The following is a 17,802-nucleotide window of genomic DNA, read 5'->3' as shown; positions in this document are numbered from 1 at the left end:
CCCCCCCCCCCCCCCCCCCCCCCCCGCACGCGAACCAGATGCCATTTAGCGTGCACATTGTGGCTGTTTCCGTTCATGTCTTGTCATGTCTGATCTGAATGAAGCTATTAAATGACGCCTATGTCTGAACGACAAGATGCCTTCACTTTAACAGATATATGAAGCCAGCAATGTTGCAAGGTTGTCAGAAACTACCCATCTACTCCGCCTGTGGTACTCTAGCACTATGTAGAACTTTCACAGAATGCTAACATTATATGTTCATATTTATATTAAATATGAACATATAATATTCTGTCTGTGTAGCTACATTAGACTATTGTCTTTTTCATGTACGTACAATGTATAGCAGAGTGTACAACTGAAACCATATAATTACAGAGTCTCCACAGTGAGTTGGGGTTTTAAACTGTACAATCACTGTTTACACCAATTAAGTTGTTATGTAAATATGTAAAGGAGAATGACCACAGAGAGCATGTTAGCTGTGATTAACAGTTTTGTTGCTTGTCACCCGAAAGAGGAGGAAAAAGAAGAGATTTATCTGTCACCGTACTGTTTTGGTTTTTCCGAAGGTGAGCTGAAAATGCCAGAGTGGATGCATGCAGTTTTTGTGATTCTGTTCAGATAATCAACTGCTGATGGCTATGTTTACACCGGCGGTTTCCAATCTGGGAGACGGGAATCCAGGGAGAGTCTGAGGTTTTGAGAAAAAATAACCAGGATAGGAAAGCAGAAAAGCAAAATGCTTCATTTTTACTGACAAAATTTTCTTTAATTTTATTTCTTTAATCTTTCCATTGCTCTCTTGTAAAATACTTGGTAGTTTTACCAATTCATGTCTCTGAAAACTAAAACAAAGGACAGTAAAACACAGAAAAACATCACTCTTAGGTTTAGATGGTCATAAACTGTAGACATAAAGTAAGTTGACAATGGGTTACAAATAGACACAGTCTATTAGTTTTAGACGGAAGTGATCTTTTTGCTGAGAGTCTGACTGTGTGTGAAAATCCAAAACCTGTTTCAAGGCTGTTAAAGATTTATATATATTGATACTGAAGTGGAGTACTCTTGCCTCAGAGGCTAACGGGGGTTAAGAACATTTCAAAGAACTAACTTTGTATTTACACATCTAAACCTTTTCAAAATGTAGTCAATTAAACTGCTGTTTATATGTTTAATTATACATCACTAAAGCTACATTTGATCACTTAACAGCAGTTTCTAAACTTGGTACAAAGTGCTTTTTTCTGCTTATGGACGCAGTTCTAAGATGTTGAGCATCTGAGATTTGCTTACCAGCTGGCAAAGCTGTTACTTGTGTACTTAATTTATCATCTTTAAATATTTAATACCTAGTAGTTGCTTTTAAAAACAAATATATAACAGCAGATAAGCATACGCTGATATTCAAACATCATGAATAACTGAATTAAAAGTTCAGACAGAGGTTTGTAATTTTAAGCTCCCAATTGTTTCAATGTTATTTTTATCACAGGTAATGGAACAGTTCACCCACTTATAATGCCCCCCTCTCTAAACTGCCAATTGCTGTATTTTCTAACTGCATGCACCATAATTACATGCTTGAAAGGCGTGAAGGGTATCCATTTATGTCAGCCTTGTCACTGTAAAAAGTGAATGCAGACTTGCAACGAGCTAAAGGGAAACTCTCTCACCCAATCAGCTGTCGAAACTCCTGCTGTGTTCCTGCTCCATCCCTACAGAGATGAGGTCTGAATATTTCATAACCGATCATTTGAAGGGTTCCAAGAGCTCACAGTGTGACTAAATATTCAGTGAACTGCTACTCACATTTTAACCCGGTGGAACGGGATGAAAGGCAGCATCGTGGACGAGACGTGAGCTGCTCCTCTTCACCTGGAAGACCGGCCAGAACTCCCTCACTGCTGATTCTAAGGGTCAGATTTTCTGAAATGAGATAAATTATTCAGCAATGAATTTCAATCACCTTTAATAGATGTTAATAGTGGTGGTGGTCAACATAATACCAGCGTTTGTAACCCTTCAGGGAGGGACCCCAAAGTGCACCTGATATCTTTCTTGTCAGTGTCTCATTCAAAAGGACATTTTTAAAGCCAGTGTTTTAAACTCTTTAGGTGTCTGAGTGTGCGTTTGTGTACGCCTGCTTGTGTGTGTCTATACTGTCGTTCTTAAAGAGATTGTTTCACATTTTGTGAATTATTCGCATTATTGGCTTAAATACTTAAAAATGTCACACTTTGATTCATCGAACAAAATTAATTTTGATAATGAATTAATCATTAATAATGATCTCTTAAATGTAAGGATCTGGGGTCTGGAGTGTTGTTCCGACAAATCAAGCAATATGAAGACGTCACCTTGGTCTCAGGGAAACATTAAAGGGCATTTTCACAATGTTTAGACATTTTGTATTGGATTTTTAAAGATTTTCGTGAGGGGATATTTTATTCCTTCATTAGTGTGTACAGTGGAGACATGACAGGAAACAAGGGAGAGAAAATAGAAAACGACACTATGCTATATATTATGTAACTGAATAAAACAGGCTTAATAGCTTTGGTTCAATATAATCCATTTGGAGCTACTGAAGTGTTTTAAAAACAGGATACAAAATTCATATAAAATGCAGAATACAAACACATATAAAGTGATACTTCTCTACAAGGACATGGGTTAATGAAGTAGAAAAAAACAACCTTTAAATCAATCAAGCAAATAACAACTTATGTGTTTTCCAAAATAAAGCTAGTATATCAAAAAACACCTTTATAGAGACATGATACTTTCTGATAAACAATGTTGTATTTGCATCTTCACTGCAAACAACAACGCGCTTTACAGTTTTATCTGTGACTGATGTTCAATTCCAGCATATTTTGGGGGGGAATATGAACTGTAAATAATAGTATAAATAAAAGGCAGTTCCTCTAAGAGTAATACAGTCCCAGCAACCTTCACCAATAAGGTGGTGCAGCCTGTAGTATGCGGCTGAAAGGCAAAACCTACGGCAACAAAAAGTCTGCAAAGTACTTTACACTCCACTCGCTGCCAGCTTGTTAAGCCCAGTGTGTTGAGTGCACAGTGATAACTGAAGGCAGCTCAGATGAGTGTTATCTCCTCTCTGGACTATGTTGGCTGGACAGTAAGAGGACAGTGTTCAAAGAAACCGCTGCAAGAAAGTCGACCAAGAGACTATAAAAGTTAAGGGGACCAAAACAGGATTTTGAAAAGTGAGGGGAACAAAACAAAAGAAATCATGCAAGCTTCTATGGCATTAGGATTAAAAATTACCTGAAAAAGTAAAGAAAGTGGAGAAACCCTGCTTTGAACTACAGTATATGTGGAACTAAAGAGATCAACAAACTGTTGTAAATTTAGTTTAGTTTTTTTCCCTGTGTGTTTCTTGTTTTTGCAATTGTTTCATGTGTCTTTCTATTAGCCTCTGTTTCTCTTGTTCCTTGTCCTTACTTATTTATGTCTTGTCCATCCATTTACTTCCTGTTTTATTTTGTTATCGTCAGCGTCTGGTGTTCAAGTCTATCTTTGTTCTTGTTCTGTTAGTTTATTTTAGCCTTGTTTATTCAATACTTAGTTTACAACCTCTACCTGGTTTTTGTACTTTTGTTTATGGATCTGTGTCTGCTTGTGTTTTTGGTTATTTTGGTTTATTCTTTATTCTGTTCTTTTCCATTTTGGTTTCATGGTCCGTCTTGCCTTCCTGTTTCACTCTGATAATTAGTTCCTCATGTCGTTCACCTGTGCACTCCGTCCCGGCTCGTTTGCCTGTGCATTTAAGCCCTCAGTTCAGTTCTGTCGGTGTTGTGTCCTCATTGTTTGTTGAGTGTCCTGCCTGCGCTCTTTCCCCTGGTTTCTTGGATTCCCTGTTACCCGTTGGATTATGTTCAATTTACCTGTGTATTTTTGCCATGTGCTTGGATGTAAGCCTGTTTTGTTTGTTTTATAAATTAATTTTTGAACTGCATCAACCTTGCAAAGTCTGCATTTTGGGTCCACACACCAGTTTTCCTTCCACTGCACTCAGCCTTAAACATGACACACCCAGCTTGAACATAAGGCCTTCTGATGTGTCCTTGAGAGTCTGGCAGTTGCTCTCAGCACTGGGGGTTGTGGTTAATACTTTGGCCCCACAGCAAGAAGAACCTGTGTATTAATCTTGTTGATTTCTTGGTGCAGTTTGCATGTTGAGTCTGGCTTGAATGGACACCAGAAACCTGTGACAGAAAAGCCAACTAGGACCAACATGATCAAAGTCATATGACCAACAACCCCCCCACTCCCACACACCAAACCCATATTTGAACTTAACACCTCATACCTAACCCGAAACATACTGTATTTAGCCTCCGCTCTGACCACATGAATCACTAGCAGTGTGAGCCACTGATACAACCACCACACATAACAAACAGGCTTATTTCTAACCCACAGATTTGATTTGATTTTAATCAAATTTGCGATGCAGAATCCGTCAATCTCTAACCCTGACTAGGAATAGCAAATGAACAGTCAACAATGCTGCATCAGAGCTTTAAAGACAAAATGCTTGTGGAGCATTTAGCTTGGTGCACTTCCAGAGCATCTGACACTCCAGTCATACTTACATACTTGACTCAAATGTAATACCTTAATCAAACAGAAAAATATTACGTTTTCTCACCATAATACCAGCTTTCTGTTTGTCGAGTGAGTCATTTATTTGAGGCTTTCCTCAGAAAGTAAAAAGATGACAAACTCAAACTGGCTGCTGATGAATTTAGGCTCACTGTGGCTATACTGGCACATCCTAGTTTGCTTTTATGCATTTTTGTGCACTGTATATTGTTCCATTTGTAGCTTACTAAGTTTTGGCCTAGATCAAAATTCAGACTTTTAAATCTGTTTTCCTTCTTTCCAGCAGCCATTGGTGTCCATTCATTTTTAGTTTGGCTGCCATTGTCAAAGTAATGTTATAAATGTGTGATAATACAGCACAGACTTTTAAATCAGCCTAAACTTTCAGCACTATTACTGTACCACTGCAATGAAAGTGTATTTGATCGTGTTGTCACGATGTAATGAAAAGAAATTAGTGGCTGTCTGAAAGGCAGGAAAATTAAGGGATTAGAGATGTTTGGTTTAAGATGATTTTCACCTGGACCATCAAAGCAGGTTGCAGTGAACCAAGTTGTCTCCACGATGAAAATATTTCCGTTTAGTGACAAGAAAAATGGAGCTAAAACGCAAAGGAGCATCTGTTTATGCACCAGTCCAAAGAAAAAAAGGCAATAATGATCCCTTATAATAATTTAAAGGGAAAGGCAGGCAATATTCTATATTTTTGTTATTGTTAAGAAATGCCATGAGACGACAAAATAACATCAATTCATAAGTCTGTCTCTACACTATCTGTGCCACTCAAGCCCAGTCATTCCATTATAAGGTTCAATTTTTTTAAGGACTAAATAATTCACTAAAACAGTTGGTTAGTGTAGTTTTTATTAAACAGATTAAATAGTGGTTGGGGATCATTTTCAGCTGCACATTAGCTGCTCTAGCGGGTATTTCCAACAGCAGCGTATGCGGGATTGATTCAAAATAAACTGCTGTAGAGCTCAGTGCCTCAAAGGAATACATTGGAACAGGCTCCATCCGCAGACAATATTTGGTGATAAGATTTCATTGTTATTTTGGTTTTTGTGGGATTTGTTGACAAGAAGACATTTATAGTATATCACCAGACACATCCTTCAAGTACACAATTTGTAGTAAATAGGCTACAATGTGGAAAGAAATACCCTCTGTTAAGTGTCCTAGACAGACAAACTCTCTCTCTCTGGTCCACTTTCAAATGCAGGCAGCAGAAATCATATTACTGTTCAGCGATATTTGACATAAACAACTGCAAAACAGAAAAAAGAACACCAGAAACTACAGACAATGTGGTGTTGGGGAGAAGGTGAGAATGATTTTTGAAATGGTTTGGGTATTTGTGCACATCTAAGAAACAGCCAAACACAGAGGACATTTCACTTCAGGCCAACGCGTTCTGTGTTCTGATCAAACCTCGAGGGTCCTTACAAAGCCTTTTCCCCGACATACACCAACCCATCTGCTGGCAGTATGTTACTGGAACAAAGCATTTGGCTCAATCTCTTATCTGGTAATCAATGTGAAGAGACCACTCAACATAATTGATATAGGATGTGATGATTTAAAAAAAATCTAGACTCAAGTACACACACATACACAAAGATGGAGCACCCAGCAAAGCAGGGACTGGAGAAGAGGGCGTTCTTGTAGAGGGTACGTTTGCATATGAATAACAGCGAATAATGAATTCCTCCTACTTCTTATTTGTTCAATAGTGAACTGGTACATGTGTTCCCTCTTAAATGAAGCCATAATGAACACTTTTGTGCTCACTGCCATTGTTTGGCACGACTTAACATTGTACTACACTGAGTACCTATTTTACTATTTCTGAATAAATCCATTGTAAACCATTTAGGCCATATTTTATTTTATTTTCCCTAAAACCATAACATACATATGTTATGATATAACATGTTTAGTTAGTTTAGTGACTATATAATTTAGTGACACCATTGATGCTGATGATATTGAATATTGTACGTATTTTGCATTTAAATCACGAATCATGAAACGAGAAACAGAGAAGAAACATGCTGTAAACAAAAAGCCACATTTGTAACCGACAGCTGTATGCCGAAAAGCAAAACATTAGAGCTTGGGGACCTGAATGAAAATGTCCTACATTAAGTAACACTGAGCTTTTGCTTAGACAGAGAGTACAACTCCCAGCGGCTTGTTTGACGCACTCATCTGGATGTGGCTCCTGTCTCACCGAGTTTCCTCCACTTGCTCGTCTATGAATTATGGATGAAATATTTAGTCTTCACAAAAATGGTTGTTTGGAAAAGACCTTTCAGCACACACAACTGAGTGTCTCATTTAACCACATTACCGTGGCGTAAAGGCCTCAGTGAGTTATTGTCATCATAACTGTCCATACTATAATTTTATTATGTTGGTCTATTTTGTACACACGACATCTATTGCATGTCTGTCCATCCTGAGAAAGGAATCCCTTCTCTCTTGCTCTTCCTGAAGTTTCTTCCACTTTTCCAGGTTAAAAGTTTTTTTAGGGGGGGGAGTTTTTCCTCATTTGAATTGAGGGTCTAAGGACAGAGGGTGTTGTATTGTATGCCGTACAGTTTGTAAAGCCCCTTGAGGCAAATATGTGATAATATTTCCAAAAGACTTTAGTGTCTACAACCGAGTACAACACTGTGAATGTCTTCGATGACAAACTGTCGTGACTCTATGATGGACAGCTTTTTGGCTCAGACAGAAAGATAAAAAAATCTTCACACAAATTTGACCACTAGAACAAAACATTTCCATTGGCTGTGAAATAACAATATTGAACATGTTCTGGACGTACAGAACTTTCAAATATTAATTGGATATACAAATATATTAGATCCTCCTCAGATTTAATGATATTGACTGCTGTGAAGAAAATTGTCTTTATTGGGGCAGAACATTATGAACTGTAAATTTGTGTTGGAAGAATTAGTTGATCAATCAGTCGATAGAACATTGATCAAGGACAATATAAATGCCGTAATTGATTTATTGTTTAAGTCATATATCAAGCAAAAATGCCAAACATTAATCAGTTCCAACTTCTTAAATGGGAGGATTTGATGCTTCTTTTGTTTTACGCCACTGTAAATTGAATATCTTTAAGCTGCACTACACACAATACATTTGGCTTTGACTAATGGAAAATATGATGGACATTTTATGGACCAAACTAATGGATGACAAAAAGAATAATTTGTTGCAAAGCTAAGGTAAAAGCTTGATCAAAGTAAGCATTTAAGGTCTTAGGCTAAGCCTACTGCTACTGTAACCTGGACCTTGATAAGCGACTGAAAATGGATAGATGGATGGATGAAAGGTCTAGAAATGTGGTAAATGCGGCTTCTTGGAAATTGTTTGCATGTCTGGATCTCTAACTACGCAGAGTGCTTGGCTGCAGCTTCTCGAGTTTCGAGGTTGACTTGCTCTGATACTCAAAAGCCAGTGCATCCAAAGTTCAAGTACCTTTGGTTCGACATTGTGACCGCTGAGACGTAAAGAAACATTAAGCAATTTATAGCACCACACTGCCCCCTCCCCTTCCCTCCCCTCCACACACACACACACACACACACACACACACACAACCCTCCCGCACATTATGAGCCAATGTCACCTCTCTTCCATTCAGAACAGGCGATCCAAACTGATGGTGTAATGAGCTGCTGTTTGTTTGGCTACAGGCTGTCTCAGATGAGACATGATGGTGTCACTCAGATTTCATGGCAGCAGCCCCGGTGGCACTGAATCACCATCTGAGACTCTCACTGTCCCACATTTGATCAAAGACAAGTTCTCAAAGAATTTCATTGTTATTTCTGGCGTAAAATGTCCTTATCCTGGATTTATTTCTTCTCTTTATTACTGTTGTTAAACCTTTATTTATCCAGACAAGTCCAGAACGTGTTATTATTTACACCAATGACTTGGGAAGTTAACTGTGGGGGAGGATGTGTTACACATTATTCATTTGCCAATACCCACATCTACAGTGATTATATGCTGTTGGCCGCTTTGCTGGAGCTGTTGGGGGCTAAAAGCTATGCTCAAGGGTACATAAATTATAGTTTTTGACCCTCAAGCAAATGGACTGGAGCTGTGCAGCGGCCTGAGTGTTTAATGTGTTCAATTGAACGTGAAAGTTCCACATTTAATGCTGGCAAGTAAAGCACAAACATTTTTTGTGGCTTCTATATAATTAAACAGTTTATTTATGTCAATCTTTCAACATTTCTGAGAAAAAGCTTTATTGTAGACACATCTGATGTTTTGGTTTTCCACTCTGCTGCCCACACAGGTTTGTTCTAATTTATGATGACAGAGTACATCTGTGGAGGCACTTAACTGTACCTGTCATCACATAAACACCTGTGTGGTAAACATGTCAATCTGAAAGGTAAGGTTACACTTACAGGTTAGAATGTGTTCTTAAAGCTTAGATGCAGTGTGTATGTTGAGCAACTGAGTTTATTTATATCTCAAGTGTAGCTTTGTGACCTCTCCCGTTTTTAATGGAACATATGAACTAAGATCAAAGCTCCATTTTACTGGTTTTCAGCACTTTGCAGTCTTCATTTGGCGAATGAACAAAAGTGGGATCATTGGAATAAATAAAAATAAAATGACGTGAAATATTAAGTGTCAGCAATGAAAAAAAGAGAAGCTAAAACCCTGGCTCCTCTCTCACCTCCACACAGCTGGCCATCTACATCTAAATGATCAGACACAGCCCCACATCAATCTGACATCAGAAAGCTGTGTAGGGACCGGAGAGGAGGTTTCCAAAGCTATTTGGCCATACGACAAGCCCTTCGGATGGAGTTCACTACCCCCTCTAGAGGCCTTTACTATTGAGACTTGCGAACAGACAAGTCTGCCTTGCTAAAGACGTTGCTGCTTGAACAATTGACAAGACTTGATAAGATTATAAAAAACATTACTCAGTTTCTGCACGAGTGGATTTAAAAATCAAACCCTGAAAATTAAATAACAAGGGACATTTCAGTCCCCCAACAGCCCAGGTGTTGAAGTGTCCTCAAGCAAGAAGTGAACTAATGAAAACAGCTGAGCGCAGCCATATCTGGTCCTCCTTTTTTAATATTCCTCCTTACACTGTACATATGCAATGTGGAGACCCAACAGCATCTGACTGATTCTGTTAATTCCAGATTGATATACTGTTGCCCTCCTAAACACTACTAGACCAGTGGTACTTCAGCGGAAGGACTCGCCACTCTGGGTCTGCTGTAGCCGGCTCTGTGTCCTTGAGACCACGACTGTGCAATGAAGCAACAAAGTGCTTTATTAGATATCCCCTGATAGATCTGGTCTGAGGTAGAATTCATGTCTCCAGAAAGAGGGATGATGTTTGGCTGCAACTCAAGAGGGAGGATCCACTGGTTATCTATCACTGGAGGTGACTGGGTGTCAAATAAAAAAGCAGTGCTGGGTAATTTTAGAGGATGAAAGTCAATACAGTCAATACAGACAATCATCTAAGAGACGCCTCTCGCCTTTCCTCAAGCTACTCACCGGTACAGTGTGGGGGAATGTCATATAGTGTAAAACACTTCGAGTGGTCGGAAAGACTAGAAGGGCGCTACACAAATACAGACCATTTACCATGCTTACTGAAGTGAATTTTTTAAACAAACATTTAAAAAAAATGAATGAGCCAAGCAACAGGAACGTTTTTAAAAGAGGCAGACTATTATTAATCTTGGAAGCCCTCATCAATCTTTGACCCAAACCAGTCTGAAATGGTAGATTCCTTTTGAAATTTTTTTTTGACTGGGCACGGTAACTTCCTGGAGTATGCGCTGGTTGCCTGGTAACTGCTCCCAAATTTTCTTTTTGACACTTTTATTTTTGCACAGATTAAACGAGGGGTTAATTATTGAGCTTTAGAGGTGCTGGTAGGTGGATTTTGACACTTTTGGACAGAGCTAGAATCGAGTGTTCTCATCAAAGTAGGGCTGCAACAAACATTTATTTTCATCATTGATCAACATGAAGACTGATTACTCACGTGGTCTATAAACTATTTGAAATTTTTTTTAATCACCATTTTGCACAATCGCAATTTGGCAGCAACTAATGTTTATTTTCCGTTATAATCAATCTGCTGATTACTTTCCTGATGATTTGTTTGGTCAATAAGATATCAGATACAAGTGTGAAAATGCCTATCAGTTTCTCAAAGCCCAACTTTTAGTATTTCAATATATTTCAAAACCTAAATATATTCAGTTTACTATCCTAAAAAAATCAAAGAAAAGCAGTAAATACTCACTTTGGAGAAGTTGAATTGAGATTGAATATTTGCTTGAAAATGATTGATTAGTGATAGTGTTTTTATTAAAGCTTTTTTGGGGGGGAGGGAAGGTGGTTTAGAAGGAAGGGATGACATGCAGAAAAAGAGCAGCAGAAGGAATCAAATTGCTGCTGAATGCTTTTCTGTTACCATACTTACTTAAAAGGTAATTGACTAATTGATTCATTTTTTCAGCTAAAAGAACAAAAACTTCAAATTCACACACTTACATGACATCAAACTGAAAGTGCTATTTAATCCTTTAAATTACATCAGTTACACACAATAACATTGAATGTCTTTCACATTTCAGTGTTGTCTGGGAACTCAAAATTCTAGTCTTATCGCAGCAAAACAACCATCGTAGGTTTGAGTTTCACCCTAAAAGATGACAGGGATAAGAAGCCCAGACTTACTTTCATGTTTCCAATTTTGAGTGGGCAAAACAGGAAGGAAAAGGGGAGCAAACCAGCCTTTGATTTATATTCAAATGAGAAGTATACAGGGGAAATTGGATTTCTCTTTCATTTCAGAGAATGAATTTCCTGGTGGCAGATCGTATTGTATCATCTCATGGCGTTAATATCCAGCTTAGAGCGTCAGGAGCTATTCTTCATTACAAAGACTCGGAGGAACTTTTGCACGTCCTCGCCACAGAATGCAATGACAATTTCCATTTCTGTTTCAATGTTCAAACAATACCCCTTAGGCCATTTAAGACATTTTCACCCCTTTTAATTTACACATGAAAGGCGATAACATATCAAAGAAGTACTGCTTTAAAATTCAAAAGAAAACTTGTCTCTGCCTTGTGTCCCTTATGTCAACGAGCCCGGCTAATTCAGCACCTCAAAGCAAGCCAGCCGGAGGAGGATCCTTGTAGGTGTAATTGAGTTCAGCTTGTTTATACACCGATAAAAAATTCAACTACGTACACAACGATTCTAATCAGAGTAGTGACTCATGGGTAAAAACACCATTCACCGCTGAATCCAGAGAGGAGCCACTGGCCATTAACAGTAAGCCCTTTCTGAACAAAATCCTTTAATACCCACTTCAGATTTGGTCTTTGAGTTCAAAACATACATGTTGTAATCCCCAGGGGATCCACCCGGCTCCCAGGCTTCTATTAAATCGCTAGCATCAAAAACACAAGACACACACTGGAAAGAGGGAAGTGGGTGCTTTGAGGACTGGAGAAGGGTGGTGCGAGATTAGTTAATGTCGATTATAACAAAGTTTCATCAAGTCAGGTGACATTTACAGTTACTAAATCTTGTGTTAAGTTTTCAAACATATCAAAATGACCATATTAAAAGCCTTGTTCAATATATACAACTCAACTGGTTTTCAGAGTAATAGTGTTTTCCATTGTCAGCAAGTGATGTAGTGCTACAACTAATAGATATTTTCATTCTTGATTAATCTGATAATTTTCTTGATTATACATTTCTATGAAAGGTTGAAAAATCAGGCGTGAAAAATGCCCATCAAAATAAGTTTTATGGCCCAGGAGTACAAAACTGAAATATATTTAATTTACCATATTTGACGAAGACAAGCAAGCAATTCCTCGTATACGAATTGTTGGAACCAGCAAATATTTGGCTTTGTGCATTAATTACAAATGACTGTAAAGATTAATAGATTAAACTTTTTAAATAGTTGTCGATTAATTTTCTTTCGATCAACTAATCTTAGTAGCCCCGACAGTCAGTGTGCGGACACCAAGAGTCCTTCAGCATGACTCTACAGTTCTAAGATACCCTCTGAAACAGCCCGTTTTCCGACTTTTAACCTTAGAATGTGTGTCAATAAGTCACAGACTGTGTTGAGTTCTCTCTAGCACCACCTAGTGAACCCAAACAAACCCATCACAAAACATTTGACTTTTTTTGTGTCTTTATTTTTTATTTTACACTGCAAATTGACCAGTGATTAGGTACATAAAGTGTAACTCTATTAGCTTTAGTGGTATTGCATGGCATGCAAATAGTTTTGACTTTATTTGTCCAGGTTTTGAGATATTTGCCGGCACCAAATACTATAAAGGGGAATTAAATTTTGTTTTGTGGTGCTCACCGAATTGAAAAATCATAACAATTCAGTAACGTGTCTTCCAACAATGTCCTGGTTGCTTTTCTAATTAAGAAATAGTCTATATTATATTAATTATGACAGCGTGTTTGGTGGATTATCCCATGTAACAGCAACATTTTTTCTCCAAAGATATTGCTGTTGATTAATGTAATTCTTTATCACTGTGAGCACCAAATATAACATTTCAGTCACCTCTATTGAATTGTGGTGGTGGCAGATTTCTCAAGACCTGGAGGAATAAAACTACCTACACAAATAGATACTACTAGAGGTAAGAGAGAAATTTATCAATTTATTTATTTATTTATTATTATTTGGGTGAGCTGGCCCTTTAATCTTACAAACCACAACATGTGATACAGAAACAATTATTCAACAGATGATGCAGTTAACTTGATCACTTCCCTCAAAAGAGACCAAAGATATGACCAAGTGTTACTAAAGTGACACTTATTATTCAACAGCCTGTATGAATCTTTGGTACGTGTGGTGTTCGTGAGACACGCTAACAAACATACAATGACTGCTGAAGTTGCAGTGCAGTGATCCGAAAGTGTGAGTAACTTGCTAGAATGTTTTCTGTCCACCTTTGCATCCATCTTCTGTAATCTTCTGCAATCTGCTGAGTCAGGGTCTCTGTTTCACTTTCTTCACTGTTTTTCATGCAAAGAGGCTTGGCACAACAGCTCAAGCTAAAGTATGCAAATAAATTAAGGTTCTCTTATGCCGAAACTTTATAAGACAATTGAGGCTACCATCTGTCCAAGAATAAGTCTCTCATTTTACTTCCAATGTACAGCACGCCATACTTCTTGTGTAATCAAATGGCAATAATCCGTACTGGTTCACTCTGAGTCTCTTTATCATAATATCCCAAAATGACACAACGATATTTTTCGGAAAATTAAAAGCAGTCAACCTGCATACATGCAGTTCATGGAAATAGATGTCCAAACAGTGAGAAGGGCGTATGGCTTGAGAGCGAGATAAATATCATATTCACAAACATTTGTAATGTGCAAAATCCAAAATCGGTCCACTGCAAGTTCTTCAGCGACTCTGATATTTTCAGAGGTGTAATGCAAAATCTCCAGAGCAGCAAGAAAAGTTTGAGATGCTTTTATGTTGCTCACATCCATTTGAGTCTCTAAAACCTGCAACACATCTACAGGACAAGTTTTTAGGCATATGGAGTTCATTGTGTCGCAATCAAAAGTGTTTGCTCCTCTCCTGCCTTTTTATAGAGAGTAGTAAGGAAAGCATGTGTCTGGAAGATTGCCAGTTTTATTCCCTCAGGGGGATTGTAGAAGTAATAATCTGCAGTTGGGGTACATCTGATCGCAGCACTTTGTAAGTTGGCAACAGCTCCGGGTGAAGCTGCTCAGTGGCCGGTAGCAGATGGTTTTGGTTAAACTCAGGTATGAATGTACGTGTGCTGAGTAGAAGTAACATGTTGCTGATTAAGAGCATGTGTGTTCAGCAAAACTTCCTGCATTAAGTAAAATTATAAAAAGAACTGATCATGACCTGGGGAACTGACTAGAGCAGTTCTACCTCTACTGTGAAAACAAAACAGTTGAAAGGGTTCAGAGTTTTTTTACCCACGTAAAGACTTTGTTTCTCTACAGCTGCACAGACATGCACTTCCTCCTGAAGAAAATAATGGACGGAAACTCAGGTAAGAAGCAGCTGTGATAGATAAGGAGGCTATTTGGAGGCAGAGTCCCCATCAGACCTCATGCTGAAGGGCTCCAATCGCTCACTCTCAGGCAGCATGTTGTTAAGGCGCTCCATTAGTGGCACCGTCTGGTCGATGCCCATCTGGATGCGCCTTAAGATCATGGACATCTCGTTGACCTTCTGGATCTGCTCGGCATACTTGGCGTAGCGTTTCTGGCGCTCCTGCATTATGCTGAACAAGGTTTCCACTGATAAGTCCATCTGGAAACAAACAGCCAAGAGAGAGAAAGAGAGATAGTCTTTGACTTTTTACAAGCAGTAGAACAAATACAAAATCAAGCACGTTTGCAAATGTAACTGAGATTGAAACAATAATTTTGTACAATACCGACTGTAATAACTAATAAATAGAGTTTTGGCATAGCCTTATTAAATAAATCAGAAACACAAAAATTGTTATATTTTTTGCATGTATTCAAAATAAATTTTGTATTTAAATAAATACATTTTTGTATTTTGTAAAGAATTTTTTTTTTTTTTTCAAAACTAACACACAGAAATATACAGAAAGGCCGGGACGTCCAGGGTTTGAACGTGGAGCCTTCTTGCTGTGAGGCCACAGTGCTATCCACTAGGCCACCGTGCTGCCAAATACAAATCGACTAATAATTCACTACTTTGGAAATAAAATCTAAATGTGTTTAACCACTTGCTGTGGAATCAACATTGTGCTGATACAAGTGGTTAACATCTCTAAAACATGTAGGCATAAACCCTATACATTCAATAGGAAACACAATATTTAATATTTTTGTTTCAGGACTGCAAAAACATCTCATACTGTCCTATGGTATTCTTGCCTCTTTAATCCTCTTAACCAGGGCATTCTGGTCAAAGGCTACGGCCTCAGCACACTGGTGTAGGTGGTCCTGGTACCGGATGCAGAGCTGCAGAACCTGGGCAGCGTCCAGCCTTTCCAGACACACACTGCTGGGTGACGTCTGGCCACTCAACACTCCTGTGGAGAGCAAAGAGCAAAGGAATTCAATGGATGTGTTGGAACAGAGTAACACTTGACAACACATTGTAATTATTGTAATTAGCCATGCACAGAACCTGACAGAACTAACCCTGCCTGCTATTTCAGGAGTGTGCCTACGCAGGGAACTCATTATCCACCTTCTAACACAGTGCTAATGGGTTGCAGCGACAATTGGCTTCAATACACAGAACATTGACTGGTGGGGACTGGTCAAAAATTAGATGAAACTCTCAATGTCTTCATGTGAAAACTGAAACAGTAGAAGTGACATAAAAGATCTATACACTCTTCTGATAGCTCATCAACGTTTCTATCGCAAACAAATCTTTGTCAGATGTCACTTACTGCAGAGATCAAAACATTGTGATATTGTATTTAATTTATTGGAAACTATCAGTGTGCAGATCCATTTGTCTCACCTCTGCTTTATGTTTGTTAGTGTGCGCTCTACACTCCGTTTGTCTCAAACTGAAATGAAACCTAGTCTGTCTAGCTCCCAGATTCAGTGTAGGTGGTTTAATGCTTTTTAAATTTACAGTTTTGGGGATTTTTTTTTTACAAAATATCAGGCAGAAAATATGGTATTTCTGCTGTGGATGAGCACTTGTCGACTAAGGTGCGCATTTATTAGACTGCTTTCATTTTAGCAAGGTGTACCTAATGAACATTATGTCTTAACGATGGCAGTAAAAATCCCCGTCAGAAGCTGGAAGACTTAACGATACCTTTTAAAAGTGGCTGAAAGGTGGGTATCTCTTGAAGCTTGATGACATCTGGGTCGTTGTGGATATTTCGCATTGACTGGGTCCCCTGAGCCACAACAACAATATCATCCATCTTTGCTTTCTGCTTTGCTGGGGAGGGCACCACTGCAATGACAATATTGCTGTTAATATCAACAGGCAGTAGTTTATTCACATCACCTCACTTTGTTACAACTAAACCACTAGCTGGTAACTGAACACACACAAATGTGAGAATGTTTAAAGTATATTTTTCAAGTTTTATGAATTCTACAGTTTACATTGATCCATTTAAGAAGTCAGAAGAAAGAAGAAATAATATGCATTAACATGTTAGCATCATTTTAATGTTGTAGTAGCAATTTTATGTACTGTGATGTAGTAGGCTATAATCTATAAAATCCATCGTATATGATTACAATATTTTAACATAAAGAAACTGGTGTCTGTAAGGTTAGTTGACAAGTAAATATAGAGGACTAAGAAATGCAGTGTTTAACTCTGAGATGTTGTGAAGGAAGTACAAAAGCATACAATGGGCATGCTTGAGTAAAGAAATACTCACAGTACTTAAGTAAATGTACTACATATTGATTTACTTACTCTTCATAAATGCCTGTGATAATGCAATATACCACTCTACCTTGGTTTAACTTCTATATAAACCGATGCAAATTACAAATGCATGTATTTTATTTTAGGTTACAGAAAACAGATCTTACCAGATGAGCTGTAATCGGAGTGTTTGTGCTCCGCATCTCCACTCTGCTCGGCTCCCATGCTGCTAGCTACCGTTTGGCTAGCAAGCTAGCGGTTAGCTTTCGCCAAAGTTTCCAGAGACACCCGAAGATTACCCCTCTGCAAAGACTTCACAGGACCTCCAAACACACCCGGACCGACAACGCCACAACCATGTCCACAGGAGAGCAGCTACAAACCGGGTGGGAGTTCTTGACTCTGCGATTTCAAGCTGACGTTTATGTTAGCTTGAAATTTCCTGCTACCCTTCTTTACTAACAAGCTAACAGGTCCCCGTTAGATCCTTTAAGTTAGATAATCTTAAACAGACTTTATTCTTGGTAGTGAGTTACACAAACGTAGCCTAAGGAATGAAGCAATGTTTCAAAGATAAAATAGAAATGACTGAGCAATGACTTCAGTTCACCAGTCAACACTTCCGTAAATATTGATCACGAGGTCTGCGTCGATTGAAGCCACATCGCGTTACCGCCCCCTACTGCTGATGA

At 38.5% G+C, this 17,802-nt stretch overlaps 2 protein-coding genes across 2 annotated transcripts in view; one reads left to right on the top strand and one right to left on the bottom strand.

Moving 5' to 3' along the window:
- Positions 1 to 17,802, top strand: part of ampd3b (adenosine monophosphate deaminase 3b) — a 282,246-nt gene that overhangs the window by 161,959 nt on the left and 102,485 nt on the right. The window lies entirely within an intron of this gene.
- borcs5 (BLOC-1 related complex subunit 5) lies at positions 13,363 to 17,783 on the bottom strand. Its single transcript, XM_046036282.1, has 4 exons — positions 17,278 to 17,783; positions 16,538 to 16,681; positions 15,631 to 15,788; positions 13,363 to 15,031 (listed from the first exon to the last, which is right to left on the bottom strand). The coding sequence occupies exons 1-4, from the start codon at positions 17,333 to 17,335 to the stop codon at positions 14,798 to 14,800; spliced, it is 594 nt and encodes a 197-aa protein (XP_045892238.1). The 5' UTR covers positions 17,336 to 17,783; the 3' UTR covers positions 13,363 to 14,797.

This window comes from Micropterus dolomieu, linkage group LG22 (assembly GCF_021292245.1).
Source record: "Micropterus dolomieu isolate WLL.071019.BEF.003 ecotype Adirondacks linkage group LG22, ASM2129224v1, whole genome shotgun sequence".
NCBI classification, from domain to species: Eukaryota; Metazoa; Chordata; class Actinopteri; order Centrarchiformes; family Centrarchidae; genus Micropterus; species Micropterus dolomieu.
This window is presented reverse-complemented; position numbering and strand designations above follow the sequence as displayed.